The sequence below is a fragment of the Tupaia chinensis genome, unplaced genomic scaffold, assembly GCF_000334495.1.
Source record: "Tupaia chinensis unplaced genomic scaffold, TupChi_1.0 Scaffold140400_1, whole genome shotgun sequence".
Classification (NCBI taxonomy): domain Eukaryota; kingdom Metazoa; phylum Chordata; class Mammalia; order Scandentia; family Tupaiidae; genus Tupaia; species Tupaia belangeri.
In genome coordinates this window covers 773,978-787,711 of record NW_006200277.1, presented here as the reverse complement: position 1 = coordinate 787,711, position 13,734 = coordinate 773,978, and the positions used below count along the sequence as shown (strand labels likewise).

Genomic DNA, 13,734 nt, shown 5'->3' with positions numbered 1-13,734 from the left:
TGGGCCCTGATTGGTTGTTAACGGTGGGTTATGATTGGTTGCTTTTGGACCAATCATGAGGTGCCGGATATGCAAATTTGAGGGATTCTAGTGGCCAATCAGAGCAAGGTTTCGGAGGTCAGGTTTTTGGAAGGGAATCAATCATGGTAATTGCTCTCTGAGAAACCTCGGCAGACTCGCTGGTGTGCAGCTTCCCACAGGTGACTTGAGAATCATGCTGGGTACATGTGCACAAGCTCAAGGTCCCAGGAGGAGAATGAAGAAGAGATTGCAATATGGCCATCCCCTGGGGAGGTGGTTTCTTACTTTCCCTCTCACTGTCTCTCTGCCTCTCTGGCAAGCACATGCATCCTATAGCACAAACCTTAAAAATAAATAAATAATAAAGATGGCCAAAAATTTTTTTAAAAAGAAAAAGCAGTCATTGAATTGTGGTTGAATTTTGTTTTCCCCCACATTTGTATGTTAAAGTCCTAACCCCTAGTACCTTAGAATGTGACCATATTTGGAGATAGGGTCTTAATCAAGTTAAAACGAGGTTGTTAGGCTGGGCCCTAATTCAATAACTTATGTTCTTATAAAAATAAAATTTGGGGACCAGCAGGTAGCATGGTGGTTAAGGCACTAGACTCCCACTTGGCTGATCTCAGTTTGCGTCCTGGACTTGGTGGCTTGAAAAATCACACCACGTGCTTTTGTATTCAAAATCTGAAAAAGAAAATGGAGAAGCGATTGTGCCATGGCCATCCCTAGTATGGAGCAATTTTTCACTTTTCCTCCCACTGTCTCTCTCTGGTGAGCTCATGCACCCTATAGGAAAAAAACTTAAAAAAAAAAAAAAAAAGAAATTTGGAGACAGACTGGCATACTGGGAGAATAGCATAAGAACATGAAGAAGGCCATTTATAAATCAGGAGAGAGGCCTTGAACAGACCCTTCTTCATAGCCCACAGAAACCAATTCTACCAATACCTTGTTTTTGAACTTTTAGCCTCCAAAACTGAGACAATAAACTTGTTATTTAAATCACCCAGTTTGTAGTATTTGTTATGACAGCCATAGGAAAGTAATATAGCCACTAATTTACCATTATTAGAAGTAATTTGTACAATATTTTGCCAGCAACCCCTATATCCCAAGTCCCCCCAATTCCTTATAAATATTTCAGTGTTTTTTTTTTTTTCAGTCAGTAAACAATTTTGACATAAGTTTGGGCATGACTTGACAGTTCCATAAGTGAAAATAAAATGTCAATGAATTATGAATGAGTTATGAAAGTTAGTTTTTTATTGTCTAAATCCTTATCAGTTCTTCCCTACCCTCATCTTAAAATTTTCAACATAAATAGGACTTAGAAAAAAAAAAGAATGGGGACCAGCAGTTAGTGTAATGGCTATGTCATTGGACTCCCACGTAGTCGACCGCAGTTCACGTCCCAGACCCAGTGGCTTAAAACTCACGCCGGGTGCATGTGCGTGCGTGCCTAAGATCCCAAGAGGAGAATAGAGGAGAAGGAATTGCGGCGTGATTTCTCACTTTCTGTCTCTATGTCTCTCTCTGTCTGGCGAGCGCATGTGCCCTATAGCGAAAATCTCTCAAAGAAAAAAAAAAAAATGAAATAAAAATTTTTAAAAACTCAGAAAACAAAAATTTTTCTGCTAAGAAAGATTAACCTTTATACTGAAGAGTAACTACATAGGGGATAAATATTGATGGGGAATGCAAAAGGAGAGTCTGTTTCTTATTAATGGGAGTATCAGTGAATTTAACTGTATATCATGCTGGACTTAATGTGTATCATGCTGGACTTTAGTCTGATAGTGCAATAATGATCCATACGCTAAGAACTAAGCTTGTTTTCAGTTTTAAAAAGAGAAAGTTAATGGCACCTATAGTTAAACAAGAAAAAATGTAGCTAGTTTCTTTAGTCTATCTGTATCTTTTCAGTTCTTGAAATCGGCACACATTCTGAGGACAGCAAGCAGCACAGTAGTTAAGGCACTGGATTTCCACATAGTTGACCACACTTTGAGTCCTGGACTTGGTGGCTTGAAACTCATGCCAGCCGTGTGTGTGTGTGTGTGTGTGTATGTATGTGTGTGTGTGTGTGTGTGTATGTATGTGTGTGTGTGTGTGTGTGTATGTATGTGTGTGTGTGTGTGTGTGTCCAAAATCCCAAGAGGAGAATGGAGAAGTGATTGCATTGTAGCCATCCTCCTAAGGGTGATTTCTTACTGTGTCTCTCTCTGATGAGTTCATGCACCCTATAGCAAAAATCTCTCTCTCTTAAAAAAAAAAAAAAAAAAGAAATTGGAGCACATGTAAGAAAATGGGATGACAGTCACCAAAAGTGGTTAAAACTACAAACTACCATACAATTAAAAATACCACATGTAAGATATATGCCAAAAATTATAGCAATGCCAAGAAAATTAAAATAAAAAATTTTACTTGTTTAAGGCAAATCTAATAAGTTGTTTTAAAACATTCATTTTAACATCTCAAAAAAAAGCTGAATTTATTATTTTACATTGACATGTAAGTTAAAATAAAGAGCATAATCAAGTTGTCTCATGGATGGGAAGATGACTTATTAATTCCCTTTCATTTCCAAACCTCATCAAGCAGTCACTACATTTATGAGGTAAGTCAGCTGAGTGCTTGAAATCTAGATGAATTTTAAGATCATCAATTTGTCCTGTTGAGTATTCGCAATATTGACATAAATAAATCCCTTCAGACAAATGTGAATTTAAATGCTTGCAATATTCTAGCATACTTGAAAAGCCTTTCCCACAGTCATCACAAACATGAGGAAAAATTTTAGTATGTTCAATAGCAACATGCCTATTCACATTTGTATGAAGTCTACTCCGAAAACCACATACTTGACATACAAAGAAGTTTTTACATTTGTCAAAGGTAATTTTGCTTAAGAGGCTGTATTGTCCGTGTTCTCCGCTGTTATATTTATCACTTAACTCTATTAATTTACACGCATGCTCATTTACCACGTGGCTATGCAAGTCCTCGGGATCATTGGTTTCATGTTCACAGAACTGACACAAGTACTGTTCGTCGCAGCTGTGCTCCTGGAAATGCAGGTAGAGCTCACTGCTTGAGGAGAACTGCACGTCACACTGCTCACACCAGTAGAGGTGATCGCTAAAATGGGTGTCTGCAATATGCTGGCTGAGGTTCTCAAAAATTACTGTCTTATAATCACAGTATTTACAAATGTATGGGTCCTCCTCATGTAGCTTGGCATGTTCAATCAGAAGTATGTTGGTAGAGAAACTTTCCTTACATACTCGACATACATTTGAGTCAGTTCGTTTATGCTTCAGAATCATATGCTGCTTTAAATCAGAAAAATATTTACTGTTGAACTCACAAAGTTCACATTTATAGAGGCCACTGCTATTAGCTCTCAGTAAAGGCCATTTCTGCTGGGCAGTCACATTCAAAGCTTGGCTCTTGTCAACAATTTTACAAAGTTTAGCAGGTGGCTCTTCTTCAGTTTGGTCCTGGAGACTCTCAGAGGAATGGTTTTCTGTCTCTATGTCATAATCCTCAGAAACTGCATGCACTTCCACGGCAATTGGAACATCTTCAGCAGTGTGCACTTCTATAGGACTCTCCTCTTGAATTTGTTGGTTTACTGATTCAGGTGAGTCGCAGTCTTCATCACAAATTTCAACATCAGCAGACTTTTCTGAAGAATAAAACAAGCAATAATTATATTATTATTACTAAATAAAACCTATTAGATTAATACAACTGGGCAAAAAGATTTACCATATGCATTGTTTTTTCACTGATCTATACAAAATATGCCAATGCTATTAGTTTTCCTAACCTGTGGAAAAGCCAGTGTGGTCGAGAATTCTAAGTACAGGACTGGGAACTAGGTAGTTTTGATTTCTGCTTCTGGCCTTGACTCCATCTGAAAATTTTGGCAAGTCATTTGATGCTTCAATATCTGAATCATCATCTGTAAAGAAGGGATTTGGAAAAATATTTATGTAAAAGCATTAAGCATTAATTATTATAAAATAAAGCACCAATTTTTTTTTTGAGAGGTTTTTGCTATAGGGTGCATGCACTCTCCAGAAAGACAGAGAGAGACAGAGAGACAAAAAGTGAGAAATCACCCACCCCCAGGGGGGAGGGCCGTGCCGTAATCCCTTCTCCTCCATTCTCCTCTCAGGATCTTGGGCACGCATGCACACATGCCCGGCGTGAGTTTAAGTCACTGGGTCCAGGACTCGAACCACGGTTGGCTACATGGGAGTTCAGAGACATAGCCATTACGCTAACTGCTGGTCCTGCACCAATATTTTTTTTTTTTGAAGAATTATTTATTTATTTATTTCCATTTGTTATTGTTAGTTTTTTTCTTTATTTGACAAGAGACAGAGAGAGAAAGGGGAAGTGAGAAAGCAAGCCACCAGGTCCGGGACTTGAATCATGGTTGGCCATGTGGGAATACAGAGCCCTTATCCACCACACCACCTGCTGGCCCCTCTGCACCAATTGTTTTTAACATAATGTTGAATTCCAAAAGAAACTAGGGACTTAGATTTAGTCACCACGAAAGATGTTTTCTATATACTTCAGACATACAGAAAATCTACCTCCGAAATTAACTGCTTTTGCTTCTATGCACCATTTGGATGAGAATACACTTTTTTGAAGTTACTTAAAATTTTTTAAGTTTAAATTACTGCATTTGAATAGGTCTTCGTTCTCTTAGCTCAGCCCCAATGTTTTAAAGTTAGCATGGAGAAACTAAAATTCAAGTTAACAGAGAAAAGTGGGCCTCAAATGCTTTTTTAAAAAATAGACTTTATTTTTTGGATACTTTTAGATTAGAAAAAAATATTGAGAAGATACTAGAGATTTCTCATATATCTTGTATGGTTTTCCTCAGTGTTAACATAACATCTTAAATTAGTATGGCTCGTTTACAACAAGCAATGACTATAGTCTACACTTCACCCAGATTTCTTTAGGTATTACTTATTTTCCTTTTCCATTCCAGGATCCCATCCAGGATACCACATTACATTTAGTTTTCATGTCTCTCTAAGTTACTATTGGCTGTGGCAGTTTCTCACTAACTTATTTTTGATGAATTTGACAGGTTTGAGGAGTACTGATCAGGTATGTTGTAAGATGCTTGACTCATCGAACTTGTCTGCTATTTTTTGGTTTGGTCTCCCATGATTAGATTACTGGGAGGTAGACCCTTGAGATAAATTTTTGTTGTCATCACATCTTACATCACCTGGCTAAGGTAGTATTTATCAGGTTTCTCCATTATAAAGTCAATTGTTTCCTTTCCGTACTCTCTCCTTGGGAAGGAATCACTAGGTGTAGCCCACTCTTGAGGATATGGAGCTGTATTCTACCTCCTGAGGGAAGAGTATCCACTATATTAATACATAAATAAGCTGGAATTCTCTGCAAAGATGACCTTTTTTCTTTTATTTATTTTTGTATGTATATATATTTATTCAATCATTTATATCAGTATGGACTCAACAATATCTATTTCATACTTTGGGTTACGATATTGGTATTTTCCTCAAATTGTTGCTTTGACTACCTGGGAACTCTCGTTTGGCTCTTGTCCTCCTTTGGCACATCCCTATTAAGTGCATATGTGTGGGGATTTTGTTTGATTGTTTTGTTGTTGTTGTTTGAGTACTTCTCTATTTTCCAGTACTATGAGATGTTTAACGTTAGTCTTGTATTTTCCTTCCCCAGACCTAAAATCAATTATTTTTTGAGAAGCCCTACTTCCCTTTATTAGAGAATGATATTAGAACTAAGATCTGGACATGAAATATACTCACTGCTTTTGGGATATCATTTCTTTTAGGCCCTTTTCAACTAACAGGGCAAAATATGTACGTGTATACTACCAAGTACATATATACACACTATAAGTATTTCTATATGTAACCACCTGAGTTTATATTATGCTAAACATAAGTTCATAATGATATCTCTGACTTTTCATGTTCTTTTATAATTTATGTTTCTGTGCTGTAACAGGAGCTCAGGGGGACTGAGAGCGTCAGTGGTCACCGAGTAAGAAGAGACTAAGTATGAGTTATTATCACCCAATGCCCTAGAAAAGAGGAGTCAATAGAAGATACAAGATTGAAAAAGGCCAAATTATTTTCTGTTCTTTCCTTCTATTAACATTCAAGACTGAGAGGTAGAGCACAGCAGAAGCTCTGTAACAGTATTCTGTTTTTTTTTTTTTAAAAGAATTATTTTATTTAACGTTATTTATGTGTTTATTTATTTTAATTTGACCAGAGAGAGAAAGAGAGCCGTCAGGTCTGGGACTCAAACTGCGGTCGGCCAGTAGGAGTCCAGTGCCCTTAACCGCCACCTGCCGGTGCTGTGTAACACTATTCTTAACCTTTAATCATAATGTTCCCAACTCTGAGTTACTTCCGCTTTGCCAGGAGTCATCATTTCTAGCCAACTAAAATGAACTTTTAGGAGAGTACCCTTTTATTTACATGTCTGAAATAGTGTAAAGTTTTAAAAAGGAAAATTAGTTGCTTGCTTTCTTAATAAAAAAAAAACAACCTGTTTTATTACACTTCAATGAATTCAACACTTGCCTGTTTTAAAATCAAGTCACATTTTCAAAGAATGAAAAATTAAAAACATGTAAAAATAATTTAAACAAAAATATTTTAGAAAATGATAGATATACCTTTGTTGTCAAAATACTTTAAGTCTGGCTGTCTCATAGAACAGACACTATAACAATGATCAGAAAGAATCCCATTAAATCCATCTGCAATTCTGCTTATTCCAGAAGAATCTGCACATAAGACAAAATAAAAGTGGTTTCCAGCACAGTAAACTTACACACATTTAAGATGATAAATACCTTTATCCAAAATATTTTTTTCCATGAAAGCATAATATTTTCTTCAATTTTTTAAAGCTTTTATATTTCAGATCTGGTACTGATATTGAGGTTTGAAAGAACCAAACACTATATACTTTAAAATGTAATAATTTTAAACCACATATGAATATATTTGCCTTACATTCAGAATTTCACAAACTGTAATACAGGATAAACACACACTGACTAACAGGAAGGTATCCTGGGGAAGTACAGAGAAGACCTAATATATAGGGTCATGGTCTGAGTCTCAATTAGGCCTTCTGAATACAGTAATTTCAAGTCTTGCCTGGGAAGGGCCAGTAGACAGTAGGCCAGGCTTAACTCCCTTAGAAATACAGAATACATAGGTTGGGAAGGCCAACGAGATGCCTGAGTCTATCCCAAATATGTGAAGGGTGTTAGATGGAGATGGCCACAAAGTTCCCTTTTCTTACAATGCCAAACAGCAGCACCAGCCTCAGTTAAAGGATCTAAAATTACACATCATTCATATTCCTGAAAAGCATGTACAGAATAGTGTTTTCCCCCCAATAATGCAAAATATCTTCCACCTAGGTTATTGTCTCTTAAGCACAGCTTGAGAATCAGACAGGCAAATCCCAATTACAGTACTTAAGTAAGTAACCTTAGCTACCTAATTTTAAATACCAGGGGCCTAGACGGCAATGCCTCAGTAAGAACCTACAGGGAAGGTCCTAGTATATTCTGTTTGGAAAACTCCCTGAACTTTTTGGGCATGCCCATGATCTAGCAGGACTCTGTTGAGGGTAACTACCTGTCTCTTGCTGGCTCATGGAAGAAATAAATAAACTGCAAAAAAAAAAAAAATTTTTTTTAAATATCTATAACCCCATAAAATTGTGAAAAATAAACAAAATGATGTCTCTAAAATTCTGACATGTGCCCAGCATATGGTAGATAATGAGGAACAACATATATCCAGGAGAATTTAATTAGTGTTCTCTGGCCTAAAAATTGATATTTAAGTCTCATCTAATCATTCATCAGAAAGTAGATGGATATACAAATTCATGGGAATAAATCTATGATCCAACTTTAAAATAATTCAATTATCCACTGACCTGAATAACGAGAAGGGTGTAAAGTCTTCCTTTTCCTTTTTTTAGGATACTCATTCATATCTTTTCAATCTATAAATTAAAAAAAAATCACAATGAACACTGCCAATATCACTATAAAAATTCCTTCTTGGCTCAGCTTTGGTGGTACGGGCAGCAATGAACTGAACTGCAGTACTAGAAACTACATGGCGGACTGTAGGTTTGGATCCCAAGTTGATCTAAATGACACCAGGCATGCACCCAAGATCTTGACTATCTAGAGGACTGGGGGAAGGGGATCATGGTGTAAAGAGACCCTGTCAAGGGTGCCCTTCTCTCTCTTCCTTTCTTCCTTCCTTCCTTCCTTCCTTTCTTTCTAAATTCTTTCTTTTTCAAGAGAAATTTTTGCTATAGGGCATGTGTGTGCAGAGAGACAGAAAGCAAGAAATAACCCCTCGGGGATGGCCACAGCACAACCCTTCTCCTCCATTCTCTCTGGATTTGGGGTGTGCATGCGTTCGCACCTGGTTTGTTTCAAGCTGCCAGGTCTGAGACTCAAAATGGTGGGTCTGGGACTCAAAATGTAGTCAGCCATGTGAGAGTCCAGCGCCTTAACCACTATGCCACCTGTTTGCTCCAAGGGTACTCTTTTCAGTCTCTCTCTCATACTAAGGAAATAAACTTAAAAATATTAAACAATGCCTCTCTTTCTATTATGGAATATTCTTCCAACTAAGTTTAAAGGAAGAACATTTGTTTTCTTTCTTATCGAAGCTGAGAATTCTTATTCAAATGCTGACATAATTGAAAGAACTGGGTAATTACAATAAGTCCTATGCTTTATTTATTTATTTAGAGGTTTTTGCTATAGGGCACGTGCGCTCACCAGGCAGAGAGACAGAGAGATAGAAAGCGAGAAATCACCCCCAGGGGGGATGGCCACACCACAATCCCTTTTCCTGCATTCTCCTCTCGGGATCTTGGGCACGCATGCACATGCACCCGGAGTGAGTTTTAAGCCACCGGGTCTGGGACACAAACCGCGGTCGACTACATGTGAGTCCAGCGACATAGCCATTACACTAACTGCTGGTCCCTATTTATTTTTTTTAGGTTTCTGTCATAGAGTGTGTACACTCACTGGAGACAGAGACAATGGGAGGAAAAATGAGGAATCACCCCCAGGGAGGATGGCACACAGCAATCCCTTCCCCTCCATTCTTCTCCTGGGATTTTGGGAACACACACAAAAACGCCTAGTATGGTTTTGAAGTTTCCAGGTCCAGGACTTGAACCATGATCAGCCAACATGGAAGTCCAGCACCTTAATCAATACACCACCTGCTGGCCCCAAATTATTATTACCTTTTTAATTGCAAGGGCACTGTGCTCACTAAAGGGAGAGAAAGCAACACCCACTAATGGGACATGGTCATGATGCAATCCCTTTTCCTTTATTTCTCCATCCCATCAGAATTTGGGGCACACACTCACCCTGTATGCTTTTTAAGCCTCAGGGTCTGGGATTCAAACAGCAGTCAGTCATGTGGAATCAGACTTTCTATGCCCAGCAGTTCATCTCTGTGCTACAGGGACAGCTCTTTAGTTATTTTTTATTACAAAAAATAATCATTGTGCCTATGGCAGCATAGCAAGACATTTTTACAGGCACATTTCCTATAATTGGATATTTTTCACATAGGTTTCAAGCTAAAAGCAAATATTACTTTAAAAATTATCACAATCTACATTGGCAAATTAAAAAAATGTTAATTTATCACATAAAAGTTTAGAACATAAATAATTTCAAAGGAGAAAAAAAAATCTTATTTATAAGGTCATATTCAACATTCTACCAAGAACACAACAGGTATGGCAACCATTGTATGATTAAATTCCCATGAACTGCTGTAAAATTAGTAAGTTTCACAGCATTCTACTTACTTGGTATAATTCTTTATACTGATGTGAGGAAAAATGAGTTATAGAGAAGTTTCCACAGATGGTAAGAAATGGCTGTAAATAAAACATGACAGAAGTTATATAAGCAAAAATGTAGTTCACTTGTTTTTTTTTCTCTTTTTTGTTTTTGTTTTTAATGTAGTTCACTTCTGAGATTAAAGAATACAATGGTATCAGAAAGTGTTTTGAAAGGTATATAGAAATAATTAAGGTAAAACAGTCTTTTGAATGTATTATAAACCCTAAGATTATATACATTGATAAATGTGTGCTTATATGTGAATTTTTCTTATCTCTTGAAATGAATTTACCTTCTAAAGCTGTATCTTGACAAGAAAAGAGGAATATATGTTTGCATGAGGAGACAGTCCATAGCACACCAATTGAACACTATACTGAGGAAACTACATCCCACATGGCTAACCAGGATTTGAGTCCTGAAAGAAAAAAAAAAAAAAGTTAAATTGCATTAATTACTCAGCCATAAGGTAAACAAGCATAATAGCAAACACCAAATCACAGACTTTAAACTGTTAAGGTCCTTACAGATTACTGAACAAGTAAAAATAATGATGACACTTTACTGAGCACCAACTATGTATAGGTTAAACACCCTTATAGTGAAATGCTTGGGCCTAGAAGTGTTTCAGATTCTAAATTTGAGGATATATGCACACACATGAGTTATCTTGGGGATCAGATCCAAGTCTAAACATGAAACGTACATGTGTTATATACACACCTTATACATGTAACCTGAAGGTAATTTTATATATTTTTATATTGCAGTGTTTGACTGCAACTTCCATTTGTAGTGTTGTACCAGCACTCCAAAAGTTTCAGACTTGAAGCATTTTATATTGGGCTGGCCCAACCTATATCAGGCTCTGAATATACCTTATGTAACCCCATAATATGCAAAACCCACAATATCCCCTCAAAATCATTATTTTCCCCTTATTATTGATGAGGAAACTGAAATAGTAAAGTCCGAGTTGGACACTCAATAAGTAGTGGGGTTGGGATTTGAATAAAGGCCTAACTAATTATAAAGTCCATGCCTTCAATCTCTGTATCTTTAGAAACAACAGGGTGACCACCCTGATTCAAGTAGATTACTGTCAGAATTAGAAACCCGCCATTTCAGATTAGTGTTCTTTTCAATGCAGCAGTGGGCAGGGAAGGAATGTCAGGAACAAATGCATTGTGGTATTTGTTCCTGCAATGTCTGCAGCCGTATCTGCTGCTGACAATTGCTAAGGTGATTTCCATGGCAGGTAGAACTTGGCATCATTACTGAGACTGTCATTTCTAGTAGTAAAGATCTAGTGGTGCATCACTAAGTTCTAGATATATCAGTACTACAAGCGATATGACCAAATGGTAACAAACTTGCTTTTTCAGTTCAGTAAGCATTTTCGTAACTCTTCTATTTCATCTTCACAACAATCCTGAGAGGTACAGAGTGAAGCTACTATCAAACCCATCTCATTTTAGAGAAGAGGATACAGACTCAGTGAAAGTCAACTACCCATTTTTCATTTCAGCAAACATTAGGTGCCTTTTGTATGCATAACATTTTTAATAGTTTTGTTTTGTATAGTGCATGTGTACTTCCCAGAGAAACAGAGAGACAGGGACAGGGGTTTTTGCCATAGGGTGCCTGTGCTCACTTGTGTGTATGTGTGTGTGTGTGTGTGTGTGGGGGGGGGAGGTGGTTACAGACAGTGAGAGGGAAAGTGAGAAATCAACCCTAGGGGGATGGCCACTCCGCAATCCCTTTTCCTCCACTCTCTCAGAATCTTGGGCATGCATACAGGTGTACCTAGTGTAAGTTTCAAACCACCAGGTCCAGAACTCAAACCACCAGATTCAGGACTCAAAGTGTGGAGTTCAGCAACGTAACCACTATGCCATCTGTTGGCCCTGGCATAACAGTCTTGACAAAGAACTGTTTTTTGTTTTGTTTTGTTTTTTAATTTTGCTGTCGGGTGCCTGCATCTCCTCTGCAGAGAAGGCTAAAGGGAGAAATCACCCCTCAAGAGGGATGGTCATATCACAATCCCTTCTTTGTTCTCTTCTTGGGGTTTTGGGCATGCACACACTCACACGTGCCTAGCGTGGTTTTGAAGCCATTGAGTCCATGGCTCGCACTGCACAGTGGGACCATGTGGGATCCTACCACCTAAATCACTACACTGGCTGGCCAGAAATATTTTTGTTTGTTTTGTTTTGTTTTAAATTCAAGGATGTGATAGAGACTTGCTTACTAGCGTACCTATCAGGAAGGTTATGAATCACACTCAACTTACCACTCACTCTCCTCTCCCCATTTAAATACAAACTTCACACATTATAAGCATCACTCCAGGAAAATCAGAATTTAAAATGTTATTTATTTAATTTTATCCATTATTATTTTTTAACTTGATCAGAGAGACATGTGAGAAAGCAAACTGCCAGATCCAGGACTCAAAATGCAGTCAGCCATGTGGGAGTCCAGCACTTCAGCCACCAAGTCACCTGCCGGCCTTAGAATTTTTTTTTAAAAAAAGAGGAATTTTTGCTATAGGGCATATGTGCTTGCTGGAGAGCCAGGGAGAGACAGAGAGACAAAAGGTGAGAAATCACCCCCCCTCCCCAGGGGTATGATCACCCTGCAGTCCCTTCTCCAGTCTCCTCTTGGGATTTCGGGTGCATACATGTGTGCACACACACACACACACACACACACACATACAGGCCACACGCCTAGCATGAGTTTGAAGCCACGGGGTCTGGGACTCAAACCATGGTCAGCCAGGTGGGATTCCAGCAACGTAACCACTACATCATCTGCTGGCCCCCAAAATCAGATTTTTTTTTTTTGAGAGGTTTTTGCTATAGGGCACGTGCACTCACCAGAAAGACAGAGAGAGACAGAGAGACAGAAAATGAGAAATCACCCCTGGCGGTGGCCATGCCGCAATCTCTACTCCTACATTCTCTTCTTGGGATCTTGGGCATGCACGCATGCACACATGCCCAGAGTGAGTTTAAGCCCCCGGGTCCAGGACTGGAACCGTGGTCGACTACATGGGAGTCCAGCAACATAGCCATTACGCTAACTTCTGGTCCCCAAATATTTTGAAAATGTGTTTAAATTAAATCACCTGCAATCCATTTACCCAGAAAAACACTGTCAACATTTTGGTATATATGTATCATTCATACACACACACACACACACACACATACATATACATATATATATTCACATATGTGAATATATATACATATATATATATATATCTTGATGTTTTACACTTATGAAAATAAGATCACACTACTTGAAATGTCAGGTTTTTAAAGGCATCTTACAAAATGCCAACACCTTTCCACCTTTTCCAACCAGCATCTGTCTATAAAGCACAACATGAGTCAAATCTGTGTACCTTTTTACAAAGACCTTTCACGCCATGTGGTCTTTCTTCCTGATAAAAGCACAGCATCACATTACAAAGCTATGTTTTAAACAAGTTTGAAAAATTAAAGTTTCTTTTTCACTCTTTTAGAAATAAGCATATATTGGGACCAGCAGTTAGTGTAATGGCTATGTTGCTGGACTCCCATGTAGTCAACTGTGGTTCGAGTCCTGGACCCAGTGGCTTAAACTCACGCTGGGCGCTTGTGCATGCGTGCCCAAGATCCCAGGAGGAGAATGGAGAAGGGATTGTGGCATGACCATCCCCCCTGGGGGGTGATTTCTCACTTTCTGTCTCTATG

At 38.2% G+C, this 13,734-nt stretch overlaps 1 protein-coding gene across 2 annotated transcripts; it reads right to left on the bottom strand.

Moving 5' to 3' along the window:
• Positions 1 to 2,432: 2,432 nt before the first annotated feature.
• Positions 2,433 to 10,807, bottom strand: ZNF639 (zinc finger protein 639). Of its 2 annotated transcripts, XM_006162726.3 has the most exons (6): positions 10,281 to 10,642; positions 9,952 to 10,023; positions 8,029 to 8,097; positions 6,743 to 6,853; positions 3,860 to 3,994; positions 2,433 to 3,715 (listed from the first exon to the last, which is right to left on the bottom strand). In XM_006162726.3, the coding sequence occupies exons 3-6, from the start codon at positions 8,084 to 8,086 to the stop codon at positions 2,562 to 2,564; spliced, it is 1,458 nt and encodes a 485-aa protein (XP_006162788.1). In that variant the 5' UTR covers positions 8,087 to 8,097; positions 9,952 to 10,023; positions 10,281 to 10,642; the 3' UTR covers positions 2,433 to 2,561. The 2 variants fall into 2 exon arrangements, with proteins under 2 accessions (XP_006162788.1, XP_027621855.1); XM_027766054.1 differs by lacking the exon at positions 3,860 to 3,994 and having other exon boundaries at positions 10,281 to 10,807.
• Positions 10,808 to 13,734: the final 2,927 nt, after the last annotated feature.